Below are 27,870 nucleotides of genomic sequence, written 5' to 3'. Positions count from 1 at the left end.
CGGTTTTCTCTCATTTTATTCTCAATAGATGTGACCCCTACTTTTGTCCTAATTATTTCATTACGCACCCGGTCCTTTCTCGTGTGACCACACATCCATCTCAACATACGCATCTCCGCCACCGACATCTTATGGATGTGGCAGTGTTTCACTGCCCAACACTCCGTACCATCTTTCGTGTACTTCTTATACAAGTAAAAATTTCTTATGGATTTGCTTTATTATTTTTCAATTTTTTTCTATAGCAGAAATAAAAGCCAATGGTGCATGATCAAATTTAAAGCAGTAAATAACAATATATGAAGAAATGGTAAAAGATCATGCTCTAAAACAAGCCACCGCCAAATTATAATCTAGTTCCCAACTGTTTTGGAATTATGGTGTAATTTTTGGTAAAGAGATAAAGGGTTAAAAATATTTCTAATGTATAGGAAGAAGTGTAATTATATCCTCTCTTAATATATTCTACTAACAAAGAAAGGGTCTCACTTTTTGACGAGTGTTAGGTCTCGCTTTTTGACGAGTGGCCGTTCTCTTGTCGTTGACAAGTTTTGCTGCGTTTCCAGGTATTGCGATTATTCTCTGCCGTTTTCTTCACTATGGATCTAGCTGCAGCCTTTCCCGATGGAATCACCCTTGCTGAGGAAAGCGATTCCGGGCTCGTTATCCCGCCGATTGAAATAGAGGAGGAGTGCCAGCCACCATCATGGAACCTTGTGGGGCGGCTACTAACTGACCGAAGCTTTAAGGCAGTGTTTATGAAGAATACCCTTGCCGATCTGTGGAGGCCATCAAAGGGATTGTGTATCGAGGACCTAGGGCCGAACCTGTTTAGATTTATCTTCTTCCACCCGTTTGAGAGAGAGCGAGTGGTGAAAAGGGGCCCCTAGACGTTTGAGCAGAGTCTTCTTATCACACACAAATTAGAGTAGGGGAAAAATCCAATTGAAGTGCCGCTCACAGATGCGGAGTTCTGGGTGCAGGTATATGATTTGCCTCCAGGTTTTATGTCTGAGAGAGTTGTAGTGTGCATCGGTAATTTCCTGGGCAAGTATGTGGAAGCTGACGCTAACAACTTTTCGGGCTTTGGCCGAACGTTTATGCGTGTTCGTGTGGCTATGGATGTCACAATGCCTATCAAACGGAAAATGAAAATTGCAAAGGCAGGTGGAGTTTTCTCATGGGTGTATTTTCAATACGAAAGACTGCCTTTGTTTTGCTTCTATTGTGGCAAGATTGGTCACCCGGACAAATTTTGCTCTGCCCTCCTTGAACTGGATGATCCGGCGAAGGCTGTAATGCCATACAGTATTGGGTTGAGGGCATCCAATCTCCATAATACGACCCTCATACAGTCTAAGTTCCTGCTCGCGGTGCCTCCGCTAGTGCCAGCGATACAAACGACACGCCTATAGGCCATTTGACTGCTGAAATGGGTGAAACGACTCGGCCACCCTTAGGTAATATCTCTAATTCTCAGCGCCCTCATCCTCCAGTGAGTAAAGGGAAAGGCGTGGCAGGTGAATTGGCTACAACAATGATCCCTTCGAGCATCCAATTTTCACATGAGGAAGCATATAGGCTGGAAGATGGGGATGGGGTTGTAGTTACCGAAGCGAATAAGACAGGGAGAAGTCGTTCCTGATGGCACAACATGTATTAGTGGGGACATGGAGTGTGATTCGGAAGTGATGGCTATAGTTGCGGCAATTTAGAATTCTTCTAACAAAGCGGGCACTGGATCCCAGGCCCGCCTGAAACAATGAGCGTACTAAGTTTGAACTATCGGGGTATGGGCAACCCCCGCTCAGTTCGTATGTTGCTTGACCTAGTGTCCCGATTTCATTTTTCTCATTGAAGTTAAGTGTTCCAGAAGTAAGATTGAAGTACTCAAACGTAAGCTCTCCTTTTCAGGTCTCTTTTCTATTGATCCTCCCAATTTTTTTTTTTTTTGGGGGGGGGGGGGGGGGGGGGGGGTGGGGGGGGGGGGTCTGGCCCTACTGTGGAAAGCTAAAAATTGTGTTAATCTATTGATTTTTTTTCAGAAACTACATTGATGCGAGAATCTCAGTTGCAGGTTTGTCGGAGTATCGACTAACCAGATTTTATGGTTCTCCTGAATGGAATAGGAGGTTTGACTCGTGGAATCTTTTGAAGAACCTCTGTAACAGTAGCCCCCTCCCTTGGCTCATGATAGGTGACTTTAACGATATCCTCTCTCATTCTGAAAAGCGTGGGGGTCGTAGACATCCATAGAGTCTCATTCAGGGGTTCTCTGACACTATACATTATTGTGACCTTCATAAGGTTGTTATGCAGGGGCATGAATTTACATGGGAGAAGAGCAGAGGGACTGATCACTGTGTTCAGGAAAAGCTTGACCGTGCCTTGCCATCCTCGTGGTGGCAGAATCTCTTTCCCAATGCCAAAGTCACAAACGAAGAGGTCTGTTGCTCGGACCACTCTGTCTTGATATTATCAGTATCCCAGGTATGTGTGGCATGGAAGCTACGGTTTCACTTCGAAAATACTTGGCTCCTCGAGGGTGACTGTCGGGATAGAATTGAGGTGGCTTGGCAAAGAAATAGCTGTGTTGACGTGGTGGAGAGACAGCAAGGCTGTGCGTCAAACTTATTTGAGTGGGGCGAGGCTCTGCGTAGACGGTTTAAAGGTCAGATTGCAGAATGTTGTGTGGCTCTGTGACAGTTGAAAAGGCGGGATAATTAGTTATCTCAATAGCGCTGTATTGGAAAATGTGCCCAACTTGATGAACTACTGCTCAAATAAGAGGAATTCTAGCGATTGAGGGCTAAAAAGTCATGGCTTCAGGGTGGGGACATGAACTCTCGTTTTTTTCATGCTGCTGTACGGAGCAGGAAAATAAAAAATTCAATACATCAACTACGAAACGACTAAAGGGTGTGGTGCGACTGGTCTACAGGTCTGGACGTTCTTATCCATAATTTCTATCAATTGCTATTTACATCAAAGGGCAGTGCCATAAATGAAATTCTTGAAAATTTCACTCCTAAATTAACCCTAGAAGCATGTGTGTCATTAATGAGTACGTTTACAATCGTGGAGGTCAAGGATGCAGTGTTCTCTATGGGCCCTGATAAGAGCCCCAGCCCAAACGGCTATAACCCATGTTTTTACCAAAAACATTGGGATATCATCGGCCCAAATGTTATATCATCTTGCCTGTCGTGGTTGAACTCGGGGGTACCATCGGATAATATACACGAGACACACCTAGTGCTTATACCAAAAAAATCAAAGCCGGAACTGGTCTCAGACTTAAGACCCATAGCGATGTGTAATGTCATTTATAAGATCGTATCAAAGGTGCTTGCAAACAGGCTAAAGCGGGTTCTTCATTTGGTTATATCACCTTCTCAGAGCGCTTTTATCCCAGGGAGGTTGATCACGGATAACGTCATGCTAGCGTTCGAGGTTAACCATTATCTTCAACAATGCTCTCAGAGAAAATCAGGTATTTCCTCACTCAAGCTGGACATGGCTAAAGCCTATGATAGGGTTGAATGGGTGTTTCTGAAACAGATTATGCTAAGACTGGGGTTTCCAACTGGATGGGTTGATATTATAATGCAGTGTGTGAGCAAGGCTACTTATACAATTGTAAGCGGGGGTCATTCTGTCGGGCCTATTACTCCACAACGTGGCCTAAGACAAGGAGATCATATCTCCCCTTATCTTTTTATTCTCTGTGCTGAAGGGTTGTCCCTTACATTATCACGGTTGGAGGAAGAAGGAATCATTCATGGTTGCTTTGAGTTGACACATGGAAATGGATTCCTAGTACTGGTTATGGGATATGAAAGGGAATCACAGTGTGAAACTTGGTTATCATCAGGTATTACAACAGCAAATTCCTAGTAATGTCGGGGTTGCAGCGAGGTGGAACTCACCCTGGGATCTATCGATACCACCCAAGGTCAAAGACCTCATCTGGAGAGCTCTGTCTAACATTCTACCTACGATGGTTACTCTCCGTACACATATGGTTCCGGTCGAGGAGATTTGTCCCAGGTGTTCTCGTGGGGCTGAATCTATTTTCCACGCGCTGGTATCCTGTGATTTCGTTAGAAGCATATGGGCCCTATCACCGGTAGGAGATATCATTCAGCAGTCCAGAGCTTCAACAAGTTCTGGTCTGCCATCTTATGCCAAGACCGTCAGACGCATGAGGTGTTTGCCATGATTTGTTGGGGGATATGGCTTCACCGAAACGATCTGGTGTGGAATAAATCGAGTACGTCAGCTCCTCTTTGTCTACAACAGGTACTGAAATTTCTGGATTGCTGGAGGCAAGCCTGTCGTTGCAACATCGTGTTGGTTCCGGATGTGATGCCTTCGTCTAATATATGGTCTACTCCGCCTGCTGGTTTTCTGAAATTAAACTCCGATGCTGCTGTATTTGAAGCTGCGGGTTGGTGTGGCTTTGGTTGGGTTGTACGGGATGTCGATACGAGAAGCGATGAACTGGATAAAGAGTAATGGGTAGTCTTAGGTACTCATCGAAACAGACTCTCAGGTTCTCGTCCAGTCAATGGCCCACACATCTGAGGCGAATTCACCTTTTTTTGTCATAGTCTGCGACTGTATATCTATTCTTAACGAGCTTGTAGGTTGCTTTATTCAGTTCATAAATAGGTCCGCAAATAATGTAGCGCACATCCTTGCTAAATCGATAAGAGAGACGTTGCACAGAGGAGAGTGGCGATTGGCCCCTCTCGACTTTCTTTGTACTGCCTTGGCAGCTGATTCTTAATGAAATTCATATTCTTTGTGTCAAAAAAATATCCTCTCTTTATATATATATATATCCTTAACAAAATGATGAATTGAATCTTTCACCAAACTGGTGAAGAAATTGAAATGATTATAGACACAGAAAAGAGGAAAGTTAAGGTTCACAGAATATGAAGAGTTTTGTTTGTTAATCTAAAGACAAAAAACATCATTAGGCCCCTCATCTTTTATTTTTTGGTTCATTAAGCCACTGATCATTTATTTTTGGTCTTATTAAGCCATTGATGATAAAAAAAAGTAATTTTAAATATAAAATTCGATTAACAGACTGTTATTCATTGTACATGTATTCGAAATTTGTATTTTTTAACTGTTTGAAAACATTTTTGGATGTGTATTGTATCTATAGGAAATTGTACAAACCTTAATTCAAACTGTAAAAAATATATTTTTTTAATAATTTCAAATACAGATGAAGTTAATAACGTATTTTTAATAGATGTTCACAACTTATTAATTTGGCCATCAAGGGCTTAATGAGACCAAAAATAAATGATCAGGGGCTTAATGTATCCAAATAAAAAATCAAGAGCTTAATGAACCAAAAAATGAAAGATCAAGAGCCTAAAGATGCTTTTTGCCTTAATCTAAACTCTTACTCGAAGACTCAATAAATACATTATAGAGACCTAAACTTACCATTTTGGTGAAGACACAAAAATGAGTAAAACCGTACCGTTTTACTAACTAAGTGTCTGTTTGTTTTCATTTTTCAGAACCATTTTTTGCCTTTTAATTCTAAACAGGAGATAAAAAGTGTTTGGTCAAATTCCAAAACAACCGTTTTTAGTAGAAAAAACAACTAATATCTAGTACCTATCAATAACAATAAACAACTAACATCAAATATGTGAACCAAAGGGGCCCTAAGTTTGTTACCCCCTCAAGCTGGAGTATAGATGGTAAAGACTCCAAACTTGTCTAAAACAAGTTCAAAAGGTGTAATTGACAACGCCTTTGTAAAAGTGTTAGCCTATTGGTGTTTGGATGAAACTAGAAATGATCGAATGAATCTCGGATAAAATCAAGATGGATGTATGTAGGAAATATCACTACAGTTGGAGTTGAAGGTATCGAAACTTGTAGACTGAATCTACAAGAAGGCCAAACTCTAATCCTACACGATGTCTTGTTCGTTTCAGAGATTCGAAGAAATCCCGTTTCTGTAAACTAGAATAGAATAGCTATTTCTAAGGAATAGAATAGGAAATAATAGAATAGATATTCATTAGCAATAATTATTCCTATGTTTGGTTGTCGAATAAGATAAGATGGAACGAATAATTTTTTTATTCAAAAGACAATACTATTTTCAAATGTTTTCTTTAAAAAAAAATTTTAATTATTACCATCAATTATTCAAATATTTAATATATATTATATATTCTATCAATTATTCAAATGTAATTTTGTAAATGAGAAAAATATAGTTTTAGGAATACCCAGTCCTAGGTTAAAATAAAGAATAGATATTCCACAAAAACATGGATTACACATTCCATAAAATAGCTATTCTATTCTTCCTCCATTCCATGAATCAAACAAGCCCTAATTGTCTTAATGAAATTAGGATTTAATTTCCATTTTAGAGATAATTTTTTAAAGCTATGTTTAACAAATATGTTTTATGGTTCTGATTTTATATCCAATGGTTTAACTGTTCTTGATATCGATCAAGAAAGTAACTTTGCCTTCAATACTACTTCTATATGTGATAGGGACATTCTATTATGGCATGCAAGATTAAATCATATAGGATAAGATCGAATGAACCGTGATAGGGGTATTTTATCCCTATCTTTTAGCGTGATTTACGGGTTGATTTTGGATAAAATAAATAAGTTTAATTACAAAAATAAAGTGTTTTGATAAAATAAAGAAATAAAAATAAATCTCGTACTTTCAGTTGATTTTCCATATTTTTGATTAGTTTAGGAAATAAAAACGTCAAGCTAACTCGGCTCGCAAGATTTGTATTTCAGGTACGAGCATGGAGCAAAAATCTACTCAAATACGCGGGGCGTATAATACTTTACGCGGGGCGTGAAACATGTTGTCAGCAATAATTGCCTTATCCGCAGGCGCCATGTGGAATTGACTCAGCATACGCGGGGCGTATGACACATGTCGGAAATGATTGGCCTAATCCTGAAAGTCAGACTGCACTGTCTACCTGAGTCAACTCTTCGTACGCGGGGCGTATAACCATACACGCGAGGCGTACCAGGCTATTCTTCAATGATAAAACTCAGAGACTCTTTTACGCGGGGCGTACTTCAGCTACGCACGGCGTAAAAGTTCCAATTCAAGCAATAAAACTCCAGAGACTCAAACACGCGGGGCGTACCTTAGCTACGCAGGGCGTGCTTGAGACAACAAGACACAGAATTGGTCCACATGCAGGAGATTTCTGACGGAATGGGCATTTACGCGGGGCGTAGACCACCTTACGCGGGGCGTATCATGGGATTTCTGCACCAAATAATATTGCTCCATACTTGTACTTTATGAAATTACAACATTGCCCTTGCTTGATGTCTATAAATAGGAAGCTCTTGAACTTCATTGGAAAAAAACCAAGAAATAATTACACACTAGAGAGCAAACTATACTTGTTTTGATTATTGTTGTAGTATAGACTCAGTTTTTGTAGCTAAACTCTCCACCTCGAGAGCTTGTTCGGTTGTTTCGGCATTCCATCGAAGTTCCGCTCCACCATTCGTCACCAAGCTCGAGAGTTCCACCTCCACGACCTAGGAGACGGCTTTGAGTCCGGTTAGCTAGTTTCAAGGGCGGATTCTCCCCTTTTACGTGCTAATTAGCTTGTACTCTTCCTATGTACTAGGTTTGGTTGTATTCCATTTATTTACATTCTCCATATTTATAATTTATGATTCATAATCTTCTTTTCTATATACGTGTTAATGTTTGTTACTTGTTTTGATACTCGTAATTGATTATTGTGTAGGAGAACGCGATTTTCGACGCCATTCGGGCTATCTTTAGGGATTCATATAGGTGTTGCCTTACCGGAAGTGACAAACCGGAAACCGTAGGAATTGACAAGCCACGGAACTTACGGGCCCTAATTTCTGATCCCAAGCATTAGACACGCCTTGACTAGGAACCACGTAGTCTAAGTACTTCACGGGTCGGTCACACTACACGTAGTCGTCATTGCAAGAGTAAATCATTAACCGTATATACATTAGGAGTCGTTATTTGTCATAATTATAACTTATCGCATCCACATCACTTCGTAGAGTTTTGTTATATACAATTGTCTCACCCGTAGCTAGGAGTAGTTTATAGTTGTTCCCCGAACCAACTCAAAGTATTCACCGCTTAAATAACGTATAAAACCGAGTCGTTTAATACTTGCTGTTATAAATCCCGTGGATTCGATACCCGGTATTAACCAGATTATTACTTGATACGACGGGGTACACTTGCCCCTAAGTAGTGACGTCTAGTAAAGATAGAGCACTTAGAAAGACCACATCCATAGTCATAACGCACTTATCATAATATACATTTTTGTCGTAAGAAATACGACCACTAGGCGTCGCGCTATCAAACCATCTCGCGGAATAAGGTTTATTAGGTAATCTAAATAAAGTGGAATTGTCTCCTTATCACTCATGCCTCAAAGAAAAAAACACTTAGAAAACCATTTGGAAAAGCCACAAGAGTTGAATATCCTTTACCATTAATCCATTCTGATGTAAGTGGTCCAATGAACATGAGGGTTAGGCATATCGCCTATTATTTCATCACCTTTATTATGGATGATTATATGAGATATGGTCATATCTATCTAATTTCTCATAAGTCGTAAGCTTTGAGCTGTTTCAAGAAGTTTATGAATCTGGTTGAAAGCCAATTAGATAGAAAGATAAAAGCTTTGAAAACTGACCGAGGTCGAGAATACCTCTTAGATGAATTTCAAACTTTTTGTGATGAAAAAGGAATTGAACATCAGTTATCAATACCCCGTACTCTGCATCAAAATAGCATTACTGAAAAACTAAACATAACTCTTCTTGATATGGTTAGACCGATGATGGCTACTGCAAATCTTCCAATTTCATATTAGGGCGATGCTTTGTTAACATCAACTTACATCCTAAATCGAATACCCTCAAAATCTGTAGCTACTACTCCATATGATTTATGGGCATGTCGAAACCTGATTTAATTTAACTTAATCCATGTGGTTGCACAGTTTTCGCTCATGACACCTCGAGCGAGTTCGAGAAACTTGGTCCGAGAGGTAGAAAGAGTATCTTTATAAGATATTATGAACTATCTAAGTGATATATTCTAGTGGGTGAAACTAGAGACGATAGAACTATATAGTTAGAATCACATGATGTTGTCTTCATGGAAACTGAATTTCCAAAGTTAGGAGACATAGGAAAAAAATCTCACTATATTCGAGGAATTAGAATCAAACGGATCTCTCCATTTGAGAGAAATTTAGAGGAAGAATAAAAGAATGTTCAAGATCCTCTAAACACTATGAATGATCTAGATCCAGACTTAATGTATTTCTGAATATTTTGTAGATATGAGACTTTGTCCTAGTGGGAGTATTCCAAACTATAACGAATATAAAAAATTTGTCTATCAGGATTCGAAATCACCGCGTAGTACTAAAAGATAGAAAGTTGAACATCGAAGATTTAGTATCAAAGGCACAACTCTTTTAGTCTCACCAAGGGATGACGCGGAACCCAAGAACATCAAAAAAGCATTATCATTTCTTGATAAGGATAAATGGATGGGAGCAATGGAAGAAAAGATGTCTTCCATAAGAACGAATCAGGTCTGGAAACTAGTCGATCTTCCTAAAGGGAGAAAGATGATCAGGAATAAATGGGTCCTTAAGATAAAAGAAAAGGCTGGCGACATTGCCAAAAGATACAAAGTTTACCTTGTCGCTAAGGGTTAGACACAACATGAAGGTATCGACTTTTAGGAAATCTTCTCGCCTGTTGTGAGATTTACATCAATCCGCCTAATTCTCTCAATCCTATACCTAGAATTACACCAAATGGATGTTAAGACTTCTTTTTTCAATGGAGAATTAAACAAAGAAATCTACATAGATCAACCTTTGGGTTTCATCATAAAAGGCAACGAATAAAAGGTTAGCAAACTGATCAAGTTGATCCATAACCTTAAACAATCTTCTAGAGAATGGTACATTCGATTTCATATCGAGATGATATTTAACAACTTCAATTTGATTGAAGATGATCATTGTGTCTATACTACACATTCTGGTAAAAGGTTTGTCATTTTATCATTGTATTTCAATGATATTCTCATTGTTGGGAATGACATTGGATATGTAAATCAAGTAAAATCTCGGCTGAACTCAAGTTTTGGAATGAAGGATATGGTCGCGGCTGCATATATTCTTAGAGTGAAAATTTTAAGAGATCGTTCTAAGAAGATGTTGTATTTGTCTCAGTAGACTTATATCAACCAGATGCTAAAACGTTTTAACATGCAAGTATGTAAATCCATATTTAGCCATATGTCTAAAGGAAATTCCTTAAGTCTAGAAATATGTCCTAAAATACAGAAAGAAATTGACCAATGAAAAATATACCCTACTCAAGTGTTGTTGGAAGTTTGATGTACGCAATGATGCAAACTACACCGGATAATTATCATGATGTGGATGGTAAGTAAATATCAGTCCAACCCTGAGCAAGCACCTTAAGAGAATAATTAAATGTCTCAAAGAAACAATAGAATATTTTTTATGTTACAAAGGCAATGGTTTGAAATTTAAAGGATACACATGAGACTTTGTTCATGGATTATTCGTTCTTCCTTCTAAATAATTTTAGCATGAGAAATACGTGATTGGTGATACAACGCTGCCTAATCAAGATTAATCAGCTCCAAAAAAGTAAACCTCAAACCCATATCCATTTGATTATTTAGATTGGAAAATCTTTCAATGAGATTTTAGTCTAAAGTATGTTTGTATTAATTTTGTTATGAATTTAAATACTAGTACCTTTGGTATAAACTTAATTGACTTCCTTTCATTGCTTCATATATTTCCAATCCCAAAAATTAATCTTACTAACTAAATTGTTAGTTTATGTATGTTTGTTCGCCACGAGTTGTAACCAAATCAATATACTTTATCATGATGCGGTTATATCTTTGTTATCTAAATAATCTAACCTTTCTTCTAATTTCATAAAGTTAGTATATGGATTTCTAGATTTCAATGTGCTTGCCCACCGTAGATCCCTCCTAGCCTAGAATCCACCCATTATGAAATTCAACCTAAATTTAAGTTGTGTACATTATTCCTACTCTCCAATAATATTAAAATTAATCCTGCCACAATTAAGAAAAGACAAAGAAGAAAAACACAAGATTAATCCAATAAAAGAAAAAAAACACAAGATTAATCCAATAAAAGAAAAAAAATCAATTTAATTACATCGGGGGGGATCGATATAATTAATGACCATTTTCATCTCACCCCTTTGATGTATCAGTATCACACAATATGAATCGATTTGCCTCGTGATTGCTACAAATGGATCCATCCTAAATTACATGTGAATGTGAATGTATATGTGATCTTCAAGCTGAAATGCTAACCCCAAGAAAATCAGCAGCAGATTTAGCCATTATATGAGAAAATTCATTAAAACTAATCACACCATCTCCATTCGTGTCTGCTTCCTGCATCATTTTCGCTAGTTCTTGATACGTCAACGGATGCCCCATTTTAGCCATAGATCCGGCCAATTCAGCCGCCGTTATGTAACCATTACCATCCCGATCGAAAGATCGAAAGACCTCAAGGAGTTGTTCTTGATTGATGAGGACTTGTTCGTTGACATCGGGCAAAATTGCAGGAACCAATTCCTCAAATTCGACGTATCCATTGCCGTTGGCATCCATGTTAGCTAGCAAAGCTTGAAGCTGATCACCGCTGGGTTTGAGGCCGAGAGAACGGAGAAGAGCGGCGAGCTCTAGCTGAGTAAGGCTGCCGTCGGCATCCATGTCGAAACGCATGAAGATGTCTTTGAGCTGTTGAAGCTGTTCGGCTTGGAGATAAGCCATCAATTTGGATGGCGATGAAAATGGTAAGAGAGGAATAGAAGAGAACAGACTATAAACAAAGAAATTGACGGTGGGAAAGAGAGAAGGAAATCACGGACTTTGTCTGTTTTTGTTTGTTATAAATGAAAGGCTGTTGTTTTCATCATTTTTTCGACTTGGAATAGTTCAAATTTGATTGGAACCGCGTTTTATTTTATTCCTTATAATTATTCAACTAACCCTCCCCATGTGACTGTCTAATTAATTATTCCCTTTTTTTACAAACCTAAATATTAATGAGGTATGATTTTATAAAAGGTCAAAAGACTCGAATCGAAACATTATCGTTGACAAACTAGGTATGTGGTTGCATCTAGATATGTTCATGGCCCGCTTACTTGCTCACCTCACTTTACCACTTAGACTTGGTGTTTATTTGATATCAGGCCGCTCTAGATTTGGGCTGGTTTGAATCTTCACATAAAATGGATTAAACTTGAATTTTATGTTAAAAGCCCGAGTCAAGCCCCATGCTACCTACGTTCTATTATATCTAGTCTTAATGCATCAACTTCGCAAGATTTGCAGATTGGCTCCCTGAACTTAGACAATGTCACATGCGCTTCCTGAACTTGGCAATTATGTAACATTTAAACACAAAATCATACTTAAAAGATTTGTCCTCAATTGTTTGAGTTTCACGCGCAATGACTAAGCGATGAGTAGGATATGGGTATGCCATAGTGCCACGTAATTAATAATTAAAATGAAAAAAGAAAAGAATTCCCAATTTTACCAATATCCCTCCATTTTCCTAAACCTAAAAGCCCTAAAATTAAAAATCCAAAAATTCTTACTAAACGATTGTGGAACCCTAAAATCTATATCCCCCATCTTTCAACCATAGAATTCGATTCTCCAACCCAAAATACGAAGGCAAGAAAATTTGAGGAAATAGCATGAACGTTTGAAGCAATGAAGAAGGGGAAACATCACTCTATCGGAGTTCCTGCTACAATCTGAGGTTAGTTTGGTTTGTCTCTAACTTTTAATTACAGAAATAACTATATTTTGTTATGAGATTTTTCAAATAAGTGGTTTGAATAAATGGTTATAAAATGAAAAAGTTAGGGCAAATAAAATATAGGTTCTCGTTGATGTGAAGATTATTCTAGGTGTTGAGATGATATTTTTTAATTTATATGTAGCCCTCTGTTAGATAGTTAAAGTTTTTTTTGTTTTTGATTGCTTTTTTGGTTAGCTTTACACTATGCAAGATTCTCAATTTTTTTATGCTTTTTTCCTTTCCTTGTCATTGCAGAACATGGATGATATGTTATTCAATGTTAGGTGGCATTATGGTGGGAATTTAAAATTGGTTGGGAGTTGTATGCGGTACATTGGAGGTAGGTTTGATATTTTGAGACCATACAATGCAGAAAAGATATCAAGATTGGATTTTTTATTTGTCGTAAGAGAAAAATTGAAATACCAGTTGCGTGGTCCTCTTTACTATCAGTCAAAAGAGAATAGTGGTTTTATTGAGATTGTAAAGGATAATGATATATGGAATATGATTAAGGGTCTGAAATCAATGGTTACTGTTCCTATATATGTGGAAGTTGTTGATGAGAGGGCTAAAGTGGCAGATGGGTCCCACAATAATGATGAGTTGGCAAGTGTTGCTAACAATCCATTAGGTATACAAGTACTTGTATTCAAGCACCACCATCTGCTGAGGCAGTAATCAATGAAGAACTAAATACATTAGGTGGTATTTATGAGGAGCATGAAGCAAGTGGTGTTGAAGAGGATCAGGAGGCAGATGGTGATGATGAGGATAAGGAATATGTTAAAAATAAAACAACAGATGATGAACTCTATGATGTTGATCTAGAAGATGATGAAGCTAGTGATAAAGATGAAGAGGCGAGGGAGATAGAAAAGTCTGTGTCAAGTTATAGGAGAGAAAGATCTAAAAGGAATAGAGGAGTTGGAAATAAAGAAATTGAGTTAAGGAAAGCTAGGCATGACATAGGGTTTCATGACTGGCTGAAGGAAGGTAATAGTTATTGTGGGTTATTAGCTGGGCATGCAGCCTAACTTTCTCTTCATTTCCTTCCATTTGCTACTCTTCTCTTTATCCTTCTCCTTTTTCATATTTCCATTTTTAATTTCTTTCCTCATTACGCTCCTTCACTTTGATGCTCATTTTCTCCATTTCAGCCCTTACTTTTTCACCATCGAAACCCGCCCCTCCCTCCATTTTATGGCAATCCAGAATCTTGCATACTCCCTCTTTTTCTTGTTCTGTTAAATATCTATGCCTATCGAAGTAAATATCAATAGCCTTGTATATTACATCTGAGTTCTTCTAGAGTCCTAATGATATACACAATGCCATATCTGCTAGATTAACAAACATATCAATCTCTAAATCTATATCACTTGCAACTTCTGTTAAGAAATCTTCAATGAGTTGTGCAACTGGGATAAACCTGGAACTGTCAGGAGTAGTGTAGTTTCCAAAGAAATGCTTCTGAATCCTCCTCACACACTCGATATCATACTGTGTTTCTATCGTATAGCCTTATGAAGGTATCAAGAGGTCTTTGACTGTTGCCTGATGAAGTTACTCCCCAAATCTTTTTTTCACAACTTCATCTCAGAACAGAAGGTAAATCTTTTTCTTCTGTATTTGTTTGTTTATTTAGGTATCAAGTGCAGTTAATATTGCTAATGAAACCAGACCTGTTATGAAACCAGACTTGTTTTGGTAGGCCAACTGGTCATTTGTCACCTTTATTTTGGTAGGCCAACTGGTCATTTTGGACAATTTTTTATGCAATGAAACCAGACTTGTTTATTTGTAGCTTATTTTGTGTTAGGTATTACTTTGCAAATCTGTCATATTTTTCACACATTTGCTACAAACAATTCTTCATTAATAGCAATTTTTGTACTATTATACCAATTCTTACATTTCATACCAACTGCTTACAGAAACAAATGAACATATTTGGTACAAACAATTATTCATAATACCAAACTTGTACAACGAACTCAACATAGCCCTAACCTACCATTTGCTAACCCAATTGAAGAAACATCCCACATAATAACCCACAAATGAAACATATAACCATTTTCTTTCATGATGTGCCTTCTTTTCTTCTTGCAACTTCATCCAACATCTGAACTTCATCCAATATCTGACCATCTCTGTTTTTTCCTTGTTCAATTGTCTCCAAATTTTCTCCTAATCAGCATCCGTCAAAGTAGGATCAACCCAAATAAAAAAAAACCGCAGTCTTTTTGGTTACTCTAAATCAAATTAAAGATATAGATAAGAAAATTGAAATTGCAAGAACAAGGGAACATGAATCACAACTTACGGCATATTTAATACATCCAAAATACCATCTGCCTGGGTTTGCCCGACTCTTTGATCTCCTTAAAACTGCATTCTCACTGCAATAACACCTTGGTATTAAATCTTCATTGCTATTTCTTGCATCCATTTGGATTCTCGGTTATGTCTGCACAGAGGAATTTTGAAGGATGATATTTGAGGAGGGAGAAGATAATTAGAGTCCTGAGAATTGGGGAGAAGATAATTACGTTTCTGGAATGGGATAAGATAAAAGAGGTGGGAGAAGTTAATGAGGATTGTGACAATTTGGGGAAGAAATATCACAATTAAGGTTCTAAGAATTGGGGAAGAAATGCAGGAGACGATAAAATAGGGAGAGAGAGTCAAATACGACCGTTATTGAAAGAGTAAGTGAGTCACACGCTTAACTTTGAGAGAAAACCACGCTTTCTGCCACTCAGCGCCAGGTAGGAATTTTGTGTTTAAATGTTACATAATTGGCAAGTTCAGGGAGCGCATGTGACATTGTCTAAGTTCAGGGAGCCAATCTGCAAATCTTACCAAGTTCAGGGAGCTGGTGATGTATTAAGCCTTATATTTATAAAAAAAAATTATGTAGATTCAAATTTCTTTTTTATTTTGTTCAATATTATCTGCGATAAAATGTAAAAATATTTTAACATTGACGAAATTTTACCCCGAACATCATAAACTGTGTAATTATACCTCTAACGTCTGTGCAGGGCCGGTCCCGAAAATTTAGGGGCCCTAGGTAAAATAAGCAATAAGGGCCTTTTAATATAAAATTTACTAATTAAAGTGTAAATATGTCTTTTAATTTCTTTTTATCAACGGGCTTTTAGAAAGAATTAAGTCATCTTGTATGATTTTATTACTATCTATATTAATTAAAAATAACTTTCGTATATACATATAACACTAAAAAAAAATATGGGACCCCTCCAGCCCTGGGTCCTAGGTCGGCGCACCCCGGGCCTAGGCTCAGGGCCGGCTCTGCGCCTGTGCATTGGGTCAATTATACCTCTAACTACAATTATACACTACACATAATGAATCTCATTATCTTCACTTCACTTATGTGTTATGTTTACTCACTAGTAATAGAACCAATACATGTGTGCACACATGAATAATAATAATAATATCAAAAAATCACGATTTTTTAATCTATTACAGAATACGAGATAATTTTTTTCACATGTCTTCAATGTGTTATTGATGAGCGTTGTATAGTGAAAATAGTGAGATTCATGACTTCACGAAGCGTTTCATTTTAATAATGATTGAAAAATGGTCTTTTTTCAAACATTAAAGGTAGAACTGGCTCAACTTGCATGCATTTAGGGTAAAATTGCATCATTTTGGACATTATTATTAAAAAAATTCTTGACTACCAGCGTTGATGGTATTTTTTGTACTTTATTTTTATTTATTTAAGATTATTTTCATTAAATTTTGTTGAATTAAGTAACTATATTTTTTTTTTATCAGTGATAATTATAGTTTAATTTTATTATTTTTTAACATAAATATAGTTGATGGGTTGAGCTGGGGTTGAAAATGAGTTCCATTAGTTTGGTCCAATCTGATCCGAAATCGATGTAAATATAGTGCGGGCTGAATATATACTCGTATCAAACAATTCAATACATCTATGATGTATGCATTAATTTAATTTCATATTGAACAAAAATTGGTTAGGATCACGTCAATTAAAGTAGAGTAATAATAGAAAATTATGAGTGTGAAAATTAAGTAATAAAGAGAGAAAAAAAATAGATTTCAAATTACAAAATTTAGAGGCTAAATTAAACAAAAATTTAAGTTGAAAGGCTCAATAATAAAAATATTTATAATTTAGGACTTAATAAACAAAACCTTATTTGAGTATTCAACAGCATAAACATACAAGTTCATTTTTTTCTATTCATTAAGTTCTCTTTTTTATTTGGAAAAATGGTAAAAAATATAATTTCAAACAAAAAAAAAAGAATAATAACTAAATATTTATAATAAACTAATTTGATTTAATGTGATAAAAAATAAATGATTAACGACTTAATTAAACTGAAAAATAAAAAATAAAGTCTCTTAATGCATTTTGCCCTTTACATTGATAAGAAGTATGCATTAACAAAAAGCCATATGAGACTGAAAAAGAAGAAGTAGAATTAACATAATATTGAAGTCAAAGTTGTTATTAAGATGTTAAAACCCAACAGTAGTTGGTTTAATAATTAGACAGTTAAATTTCAGTTGGAGTTGGAGCCCAACTATCAATTTCTTCAAATTAAGTTAAAGTTAAAGTTGGTAAATCAATTAGAGCATGTAAAAGAATGAACAAATTCAACTAATTCAAACTGTACAACACTTGAATCAAGATGATCAATACATGTAGATGATGAGTTCCTCCCCCAAAAACTTCCAAATGAAAACTCACCCTTTTCGGACAATTCTTCCAAAATCCTCTCTACTTCTTCCATACAATTTCCACTGCCAAACTCATCTACTTCAATCCTTGTACACCCTTCAATCTCATCAAATCTAATATCATCCTTTCCCCCCTTCTTTCCCTTGTTTTTCCATCCAATTCGAAGCTTCTTCCTAGCCAATTTTCGAGTTTTTCGGACAATTCTGTAGGGAAGTTTAATCAAAATAAAGATGAAGAGTTGCAGCATTAAGCATTGGCAGCAGCAGCAGCAGCATATGACGACACAATCTGCGGCGAGCATGTTGCAGTCTTCCATGGGAATTGGAAGGAAGGAAGGAAGGAAGGAAGGAATGAAGGGTTACATTTGGAAGTAATAGAAAGTGGCATATGAAATGAAATGAAAGAAGTTCCTTGTCCTAGGAAAAGGGTAAAGCAAAAATAAAGATATGTGGCAATTAATTGATTAGAAGATTATAATGTTAATGCATGAAAAGTGTAGATTGAGATATGAGTTAGGTCTATTGATGAAAATAGAATATTGGACGTCAAGGAATGCTCTTATGATTTCTTGAACTCTACTCTTCATGGGAATTAAGAGGTTACTTGGATGACTTCATCATGTCTTGCCTTGCCTTGTGTCTTTGGTGTTTTCCTTTTTCCTTTCTTTTCATTATAATTTAACATTCTTTTCACATGTAAACTATACTACATATGCAATGTCCTATATATACACAAACTATTTCAGCTTTCATTACTTCTTCACTCAAGATTACCATATGATTAAAGTATCCCAACTCAACTTTGTTATTTATATTGAAATCACTAACCCTTGAACTTTGAAAATGTATGGTTAACTCTTTAAAGTTGCATTAAATGATCTATTGACCCCTTTGAACTTGACCACCTAAATTTGCTTAAATTAATCCATTAACCTTTTAAACACGTTTAAGGTGAGCTATTAACCTCCAAAACTGTTTAAAACGACTCTTAGCTCTTTGAACTTGCTTAAAGTGATACACACTTTAACTTATTTGAATCTCTACTTTACTCGGCCACATATGAGTTAAGAGATTAAACATGTCTCTTTAAACAAATTTAGAAGACTAATAAGACATTTTTAAAATTCAAATGAGAAATCTGTTTATTTGGGCAAATGCAAGATCCTCTTATGTGTTAAACCTGTTGAGCCATCCCATCTTTTACTTCTACACGTTAAATCCATGATCACAATGTATGTTTTTTTTATTAAGAGCTCAGTTACACTTCCTAAATATTCTGTGTGTAGTTTATAAATGAGGCTTGCTCAATATGTAAAAATAAATTATCAAAAAACTAAACATGTGAACAGAACAAACCAATTTAGAAACCATGAATCAGTCCATTATCTGTAAAATTCAAAATTTAATTCCCTGATGAGGTAACTAATCACCTTTAAATGACAAAAGTCCCGATGTACTCAAAGAAATGAAAAGATTGTTCTATTGACATAATAGTATGAGTGAACAAAATTTGCGGTCTAGTTACAAGAGGAAAGAATGGTGGCATCTATTATATTTATATTATATGCAAAATCTAAAATAATAACTATTGAAAGGGTTTGAAGCTGATGTGATCACTTCCAGATATACACAATGCTGCACATCAGCTTGCCTGAACTTGCATACGGCACCATCGGGACTCAGACTGACCCTGCTGTTTATTTTATGTGCTCGTTTTCTACTAACATTCGCCATGGCCTTTCAACTATCCAAACTACCTTGGCTGAAATAATCTGTACTGTAATTTTGACTACCAAATGCCATCCTCCGAAACAATCTTATTTCTGCAGATTGTTGTGCAGAGTTAAATACCTCACTTTCCCCAACCTTCATTCCATTGCTTAGGTCTTCAGTAGCTAAACTATCAAAAGCTCTCACAACCTGAGATGCACAACACAAAGCTGAGAAAATGTGTTCTGCAAAGATAAATAAATTCAGCTACAATACAAGTTTGTTTAGATTAAAATTACCTGTCCCATCCGCGGTCTCTTGGCAGCTAAATGCCGCACACATGCTGCTGCAGCCTCTATCATTCTGAACATTTCATTTTCATTATAATTCTTTTCCATCCTTGAATCTACCAAACTATCAAATTCCTCATTGGCTAGTGCGTAACCAAGCAAAGGACGAGCCTGAACAAATAAAGGCAGCAAGAGAGAGGCAAAGCCAAACATTGTATTAGAGATATCAGTTACTTTTTCTTATTCCCAATGTATCATATTGTTAAATTTATGCTTTAGTAACTGTTATCTTATCCTGTATTTTTCATATGTATGATTTTAGTCGGTTGTCTCAAGTGGTTATTTAAATCACTGATTTGTAGGATATAGTTATTGAACAGTTATTCTCTAACTGTGTCTGTTGTATTTAAACTCAGTATCACATCAATAAAATATATACTTTCCACGACAAATTGTGTTGTTATAAAATCATCTCATTCATTTTCCAACAAATGGTATCAGAGCTCTCTTCTTGAGGGACTTGTGAATTTGTTATTTTTTTCTCTTCTTTTATGGATTTGTCACAAACTCCATTTACTGCATTAGCACCACCTGTTTTCAATGGTGAAGGCTATCATATTTGGGCAGCAAGGATGGAAGCACATCCAGAGGCTGATGATCTCTGGGAAGCTGTTGAAGAGGACTACGAAGTTCCTCCATTGTCTGATCATCCAACTATGGCGCAGATAAAAAATCACAAGGAGAAGAAATCAAGAAAGTCGAAGGCCAGGGCTACATTATTTGCTGCAGTCTCATCTGATATCTTTATCAGAATCATGACAATGAAATCAACTTTTGAAGTCTGGAATTTCTTGAAGAAGGAATTTGAAGGAGATGAGAAGATCAAGGGAATGAAGGCTCTTAACTTGATCAGAGAATTTGAATTTCAAAAGATGAAGGATTCAGAAATTGTCAAAGAGTATTCAGACAAATTGATTAGCATTGCTAACAAAGTAAGATTACTCGGTACTGAATTTCCTGATTCTAGATTAGTTCAAAAGCTTCTTGTGACTGTTCCTGAAAGGTTTGAAGCAACCATTTCTTCTCTGGAAAACACTAAGGATCTGTCAACAATTAGTTTGGCAGAGTTGTTGAACGCTTTGCAAGCACAAGAGCAGAGGAGACTTTTAAGGTCTGAGAATTTTGTTGAAGGTGCATTATTTGCAAAGGGTCAATCCAGTCAGGGAGAAAAAGGGATGAAGTACAAGAAGAATAAATCTGACTTTCCTCCTTGTCATCATTGTGGGAAGAAAGGTCATCCACCTTTTAAATGTTGGAGAAGACCAGATCAACAATGTGAACGCTTGGCAGAGTTGTTGAACGCTTTGCAGGCACAAGAGCAGAGGAGACTTTTAAGGTCTGAGAATTTTGTTGAAGGTGCATTATTTGCAAAGGGTCAATCCAGTCAGGAAGAAAAAGGGATGAAGTACAAGAAGAATAAATCTGACTTTCCTCCTTGTCATCATTGTGGGAAGAAAGGTCATCCACCTTTTAAATGTTGGAGAAGACCAGATCAACAATGTGAGAAGTGCCAAAAGATGGGACATCATCAAAAGATTTGCAAAAGCAACACTCAACAGAAAAATGTTGCTCAAGTTGCTGATCACGAAGAAGATGAGTATCTTTTTTTCGCTTCATGTTTTGCTCCTGGAAATTCAAGTGATAATTGGATTGTAGATAGCAGATGTACGAACCATATGACTTATGATCGTGCTATGTTCAAAGAGCTAGATACATCAGCAGTTTCCAAAGTCAGAATTGGAAATGGAGAATACATTCCAGTGAAGGGAAAAGGTGCAGTGGCTATTAAGAGCACTTCAGGTACAAAAATAATCAAAGATGTATTATTTGTGCCTAACATAAGTCAGAATTTGTTAAGTGTTGGCCAACTTCTTGAGAAGGGTTTCAAAGTTTTATTTGAAACAAATCACTGCATCATAAAGGATTCAGCGGATAAAGATGTCTTCAAAGTGAAGATGAAAGGCAAGATCTTTGCATTGAATCCATCGAAGGAGGAGCAAAAAGTGTTTACTGAAACACAAATTAATTCAGAAGTCTGTGAAAAGATGATCTCATCAGGTTTGACTTCAAAAATTTTGAAAGAGGCGTTGATTCAGCGGAAGGAAATTCAAGAGGAGGCTGAGGAGAAAAATCCTACTAGTGCTACTGCATTTGCTTTAGCTGAAGAAGAAAATGTCAGGGATCGAAAAGAAGATGAAGAAGGGGACCTTGACGATTTTAATGGTTTCTCTGAAACTCAAACTCAGTTTGGTGATTATGATGAGATTGATGAGCATGAGGAGAAATTAATTGAGTCATTTTTGTCCAAAAACTCATGTCCACAGCGCACACTTGCAGATCTCATTATTGAAAAAAAAAAAAAACAGTAACCAAAGCAAAGAGGAGTGTTAAATTTATGCTTTAGTAACTGCTATCTTATCCTGTATGATTTTAGTAAGTTGTCTCAAGTGGTTATTTAAATCACTGATTTGTAGGATGTAGTTATTGAACAGTTATTCTCTAACTGTGTCTGTTGTATTTAAACTCAGTATCACATCAATAAAATATATACTTTCCACAGCAAATTGAGTTGTTATCAAATCATCTCATTCATTTTCCAACACATATTGTTTTACCTCTATGAATTATGTTATTTGACCTATACATTCTCTTTCTCACTTCAAGATTTATGCACACTTGGTCTGCGACATTTTGTACTATGCCTAAAGCAATCTTAACAATTACTATACGGATTGAGGTTCAACTTGACACATAAAGTATGGACATAAGAGGCCTCATCCTCTCACTTTATGGACCAGAATTTTCTTTTATACCAAAAATTCATGTTAGACTTGGCTAGACTTCCTATTTTCCTCTACATCTACAGTCCCAAGGAGAGGTGAGATATTATTACAATGAGAATTTTAACTTCAGCTTCAAAGATATTATGATAAAAAAAAAAAAGGCGGCCCGGTCGCATTACGCGTCCCCGCTGAGCGAGGGTCCGGGGAGGGGTCCCACCACAAGGGTGTACTGGGGCAAGCCTTCCCCTGCCAATTTATTTGGCAAGAGGCCGCTATAAGACTCGAACCCGTGACCTCTTGGTCACACGACAACAACGTTTACCGTTGCGCCAAGGCTCGCCCTCTTTCAAAGATATTATGATGTCATAGCAAAATACAAATGTGCAATTTATGAAACCAAAAGTAAACTTTTCAAGTAATAAAACCAGAAACAAAATACATACCCATTCGACAAGACTCTCTTCTCCCAAGGGGCGGGATGCATCTACAGGCTTCCGTCCAGTTATTAGCTCCAGAAGTACAACTCCATAAGAGTAGACATCAGATTTCTCAGTTAATTTTCCACTTGATGCATATTCAGGGGCCATGTATCTGTATAAATAATCAAATACTTAGATGTGTATATTCATGCTAATATATGTTTATGCCAGATCATAACTAAAATTTGCAAACAGATAATGGGCATCTAAGCAAATAATAGATATATTGCTTACCCAAAGGTTCCCATAACACGTGTTGTCACGTGTGTATTTGCATCAAGAGCTAACTTGGCAAGCCCAAAATCTGCAACCTATAGAATATATTCTAGAAAGAGTTAAATCGTAATCTGTATAAGACGAGTAATATACATCTAGAGAAAGGGTAAAAATGTGCATACCTTAGCTTCAAAGTTGTTATCTAGAAGAATGTTTGATGACTTAATATCCCGGTGAATAATTCGAGGATGGCCTACATATAACAAAATAACTTGATTAACATGCGTACCAAGTGTGAATTTTAACGTTACCTAGCTACCACAATCCATAAAGGAAATACTTACAGTCTTCATGGAGATAAGCTATCCCGCGAGCTGCACCAGCAGCAACCTTAACTCGTGAAGTCCAGTCCAGAAGCCTACCTTCCCCTAGAAAATGCAAAATCGATATGCATGATTACTGAGAAATTATGGTAAATTTACTATTCAAATCTCAGATACAAGTTGCAGCTTTACCATGAAGATGGAAATGAAGGGTATTGTTAGGGACATAGTCATATACAAGCAACCTTCGGCTGTCAGAGATACAATATCCCACAAGTGAAACCAGATGACGATGGTGTATTCGACTAATAATCTCAACTTCAGCTTTAAATTCTCGCTCACCCTGCCCTCCACCAACCTTAAGCTGCTTTACAGCCACCTCCCTTCCATCTGGCAGGCAACCTTTATATACAGAACCAAAACCACCCTCCCCCAAAAGATTTTGTGATGAAAATTCATTTGTCGCCTTGAGTAGTTCTTCAAAGGAAAAAAATGACCTCGAGTTGCCTAATCCTCCAGGTTCACTTGGGGAATAAACAAAATCAGTACTAGAACCACTTCCCATCAAGGGTGCTGTAGACTGCATCTTTAAATTTGAATCTGGACACAAATTTTAAAACCTTCAAATTCCTTATAGATAACATATTTTCAATCCCAAATATACCCAAGAACACAGACCATATCATTGGTTTCCAAAACTCAACAAAATATGCACTTCCTTATCTTTATTTCTGAAGTTGTTAACTAGAAGACAACTGCATATATTTTATTCCCTACTACTATTTTTATTTTCATATACCATGTGATCCTACTAAAGAAAGAACACTGGAAATAATTTTCTTTTATTCTTAATATTATTATTAAAAAAGAAAAAAAATATACCTGATCTTGGGGAAGATCCCATGGGCGATGGCATAACATAACCACCATTGAGTCGAGGTGCATCTTTTCTCTTCTTCCACATGCACCACACAATCAATCCAGCAAGGCTGAGGATTATGATACCTACTGCAGCACTAATAGCCACTACACCTCCAGTACCAATTCCTCCCTTTCCTGTTGAATTTGCACTTTCTGGTGCACTAGGAATAGTATTATTATTGGATGGAGGAAAAAATGGTGGAGGTGGACTCAGTCTTATCAATGGCGGCGGAGGCGATGATTTTGGGGTAGAATTTGAGGGGGGAGGTGTTGGTTGAGAAGATGGTGGTGTTGGAGCTAGCCTAGGAGGTGGGGGTGCATTTCTTGGACCAGGGGCAACTGGTGATGGTGGAGGAGGTGAATTTGTAGGTGGTGGGGTTGACACTGGTGGTGGAGGTGAACCATTAGGAGGCGACACAGATGCTGGTGGTGGGGGTGAAATCTTAGGTGGTTCTGATGGAGTTACTGGTGGTGGTGGTGGTGAAGTTTTAGGTGGCTCTGATTGCGGTGGCGGTGGTGAAGTTCTAGGCGGCTCTGATTGTGGTGGCGGTGGTGGGGAAGGTTGTGGTGGGTTTGGTGATGCTGGTGGTGGAGGAGAGCTTGTAGGCGGATCGGATGCTGGTGGTGGAGGAGAGCTTGTAGGCGGATCGGATGCTGGTGGTGGAGGTGATCTTGGAGGTGGAGTTGCTGGTTGTGCTGGTGGTGGAGGATTAGAGGTTGGAGGATCAGCATTGAGTGGAGGTGAAGGAGGAGGAGGTGATGTTGTAGGTGGTGGCGATGCAAGTGGTTGAGGTGGTGGGGTGGTAACCAGAGGTGGAGACTGAGGAGGTGGTGATGGAATTGAAGGGGCAGGGGGGTCTGATGGATTGGCATTGGGCTGTGAGGGTGGAATAGACTGTGGAGGTGGTGGACGGTTGCTGGAAGGAGGGTCCGGTGGAGGACTGGTGGTGGAAGGTTGTGGTGGACTAGAAGTGGATGACGGTGGTGGCGGACTAGAAGTGGATGACGGCGGTGGTGGCGGCGACAAGGTTGAAGCTGGTGGAATAGCAGAAGGTGATGAAACTGGAGTTGGCGATGTAGTCGCCATCAATAGAGTTGCCAAATCAAATATGGCAAACTTTCAATTCAAATTTGTTCATTTAATGCACATACCAAAATTTCTAATCATCATCAGTTCAGCAGTTTTCCTTAAATCCAGTTCAAGAAACGAAATTTAACTGGAAAAATCCAGTATTGAATTCCAAGTCCAACAACAAAAAATTACAGCTTTCATATTGAACAGAACAGATACCCAAATCACCAAACTTCACCAAACCAATGAACCAAACACCTGAAATTGAATTCACCAAACTTGCAATCTTCAATACACAGTCACCTATTTGGAATCAAACAGGTTAACTATCAGAGCAAAACCCTAATCACTGTTAAACTGTTCTTCTTTTCTTTTAACTAAACCCAGAGAATCAAAGAGGCCTAATACTTATTTATCATTAGCCTTCTTATATAAGCTCATTGATTTTGACTACAACTATTCCAAGAGAGTTTAACTAAACCAACACTCTTAATTTAAGATAATTCAAAATAATAAGTAAAAAATCTATGTTTATCTAACAGAACAGAACAGAACTAAACCCAGATAAAAATCACTTAAAAAGCTAAACCCCTTATCACCAAATTACATCAAACGAAAAACCTACTTCACCGATTAAGTTTAAGCAAAACCCAGATTAGCAAATGCAAATATGTGTAGCAATGGGTGAGCTACGTAGGGTATTAAGAACCTAAAATCACTGTAAAAAGAAAAAGCGAAACGCAGAAAAGGACTTACCTTTCAATCGAAATCGTGTTTGTTCTTGAATAAAAAGTTGATTTTAAGGATCAGCAGCTTGGCTCATCTTCTGCTGCATAGGAAGGCTCAAAATGAGAACACGGATTGTGGGGTCTCAAATCCTAGGCATATTGAAAGAGACCCTCATAGGAATAATGATTCTTTTTGGATTTTAATAATGTTTTGTTGAATCATCATACCATCATCATTTGCTTAACAATTCTCAAACCTTTATTATAACCACATAAAGCTCTGGACTTTCCATTTCTGGGTTTTTTTTATTATATATTATTCAAAAAGAAGTATCTATTGTTTACGTTAAAGAGAAAGATTTAATAAAATACCTGCTACTAGGAAAAAGAAAATAATATTGAAAGATCGTTGATTTTTTCTTTTTCTTTTTTTCTGCGGAAACATGTTTAGGTACTATATATTTATGGAATATCCTTGCTCTGTTTTTCGTCCGTTTGCTTGGAATTTTCTATGGAGCCCTGAGTTTGACCATAATGTTGTTTTTTTAAAATTGACCATATTTATTAAAAATCCAATATTCAGCCTCTTTTCTTTTTTTTTTTTCTTTTTTTGTTTAATAGATCAAACTTCATCTTCATTAGAAAATAAAATAGTGCATTCATAGTAAATGGGAGAACATCCATCCACTGTTTTTATTGGGCATGTAAATCAATGCAAGAGTATTTTTAAATCGATTGCTAATGAAAAGCCGGACACCATGTCGGCTAATGACATTTACTTTTGAGAAAATGGTAGCTTAGAGCTACGAGATGTATGCTAGTACAAAATAAAATGAAGCCTTTTGCCAATACCTCTTCTTCTGTCATATATATGTGTTTCTATTGACCACAAACTGTCAAAATTAACGAAGAAAATTTCAAGGTTGGGCCAATCACAGATTGTGGCACCTCTACTCCAGTTTTGAATTTGCATTTGTGGGAAGACTATAGAACAATTGATTGTGAAGCTATGAAATTGGTACACAAGGTTGAAGTGGAATTAAATGATTATGTGAACCACCAAATAGTAAACCATTCTGTAACACTTACAATAAAGGAGGGAGAAGTCATCCGAACTTTGGTTAGACACTCAATCAAGATCAACAAAACCATGTGCAACCACATCAGTAGTATGCACAACCACACCATAATCAACATTATATACAACATGTGAAACGAGAGAGAGGAAAAGAAACCTTCCTTGGAAGAGATGTTTGCTCAATTTATGCAGAAACCCATTCAAAGTCAGCAAACTCAACAAACCCGAGATTAACAAACCCAAAATTCTTAAATAATTTGAAGAATCAAATGCACCGGTGGTCTTATATGGTGGCACCAAAGGACAAATGGAATATATGGTGGCACCAAAGGACAAATGTATTCTTCCAGGAAAGTCTAAAGAGAACCCAATGGAGAATGTCCATTCAATCACTTTAAGAGGCAAAAAAGAATTACCTGAAGTACCATTCATTATTTTGAAGAGGAAACTGGTTGAATCGGTGACTG

General features: G+C 37.0%; 3 protein-coding genes across 8 annotated transcripts; all 3 read right to left on the bottom strand.

Moving 5' to 3' along the window:
* Positions 1-11,226: 11,226 nt before the first annotated feature.
* LOC136234298 (probable calcium-binding protein CML16) lies at positions 11,227-12,029 on the bottom strand. The gene has a single exon (XM_066024106.1). The coding sequence runs from the start codon at positions 11,938-11,940 to the stop codon at positions 11,455-11,457; it is 486 nt and encodes a 161-aa protein (XP_065880178.1). The 5' UTR covers positions 11,941-12,029; the 3' UTR covers positions 11,227-11,454.
* Positions 12,030-17,486: 5,457 nt separating this feature from the next.
* LOC136205475 (uncharacterized) lies at positions 17,487-18,243 on the bottom strand. Its single transcript, XM_065996117.1, has one exon. The coding sequence runs from the start codon at positions 18,058-18,060 to the stop codon at positions 17,629-17,631; it is 432 nt and encodes a 143-aa protein (XP_065852189.1). The 5' UTR covers positions 18,061-18,243; the 3' UTR covers positions 17,487-17,628.
* Positions 18,244-19,197: 954 nt separating this feature from the next.
* LOC136234257 (proline-rich receptor-like protein kinase PERK9) lies at positions 19,198-27,640 on the bottom strand. Of its 6 annotated transcripts, none has more exons than XM_066024087.1 (10): positions 27,415-27,640; positions 26,354-26,426; positions 24,487-25,900; positions 23,797-24,204; positions 23,626-23,709; positions 23,464-23,534; positions 23,300-23,376; positions 23,030-23,177; positions 19,753-19,914; positions 19,198-19,663 (listed from the first exon to the last, which is right to left on the bottom strand). In XM_066024087.1, exons 3-10 carry the CDS (start codon positions 25,610-25,612, stop codon positions 19,484-19,486), a joined length of 2,256 nt encoding a protein of 751 aa, XP_065880159.1. In that variant the 5' UTR covers positions 25,613-25,900; positions 26,354-26,426; positions 27,415-27,640; the 3' UTR covers positions 19,198-19,483. The 6 variants fall into 6 exon arrangements, with proteins under 6 accessions (XP_065880159.1, XP_065880177.1, XP_065880153.1 ...); XM_066024105.1 differs by having other exon boundaries at positions 24,487-25,855; XM_066024081.1 differs by lacking the exon at positions 27,415-27,640 and adding an exon at positions 26,698-27,135.
* Positions 27,641-27,870: the final 230 nt, after the last annotated feature.

Source organism: Euphorbia lathyris, chromosome 1 (assembly GCF_963576675.1).
Source record: "Euphorbia lathyris chromosome 1, ddEupLath1.1, whole genome shotgun sequence".
In the NCBI taxonomy this organism is placed as follows: domain Eukaryota; kingdom Viridiplantae; phylum Streptophyta; class Magnoliopsida; order Malpighiales; family Euphorbiaceae; genus Euphorbia; species Euphorbia lathyris.
This window is presented reverse-complemented; position numbering and strand designations above follow the sequence as displayed.

Coding starts and splice junctions, on each gene's coding strand:
- LOC136234298 (XM_066024106.1), bottom strand. CDS start 11,940: ATGGCTTATCTCCAAGCCGAACAGCTTCAACAGCTCAAAGACATCTTC.
- LOC136205475 (XM_065996117.1), bottom strand. CDS start 18,060: ATGGAAGACTGCAACATGCTCGCCGCAGATTGTGTCGTCATATGCTGC.
- LOC136234257 (XM_066024087.1), bottom strand. CDS start 25,612: ATGGCGACTACATCGCCAACTCCAGTTTCATCACCTTCTGCTATTCCA. Junction 23,178..23,299: donor CGTGTTATGGGAACCTTTGG/GTAAGCAATATA, acceptor TTATTTATACAG/ATACATGGCCCCTGAATATG. Junction 19,664..19,752: donor AGAGACCGCGGATGGGACAG/GTAATTTTAATC, acceptor TGTGCATCTCAG/GTTGTGAGAGCTTTTGATAG.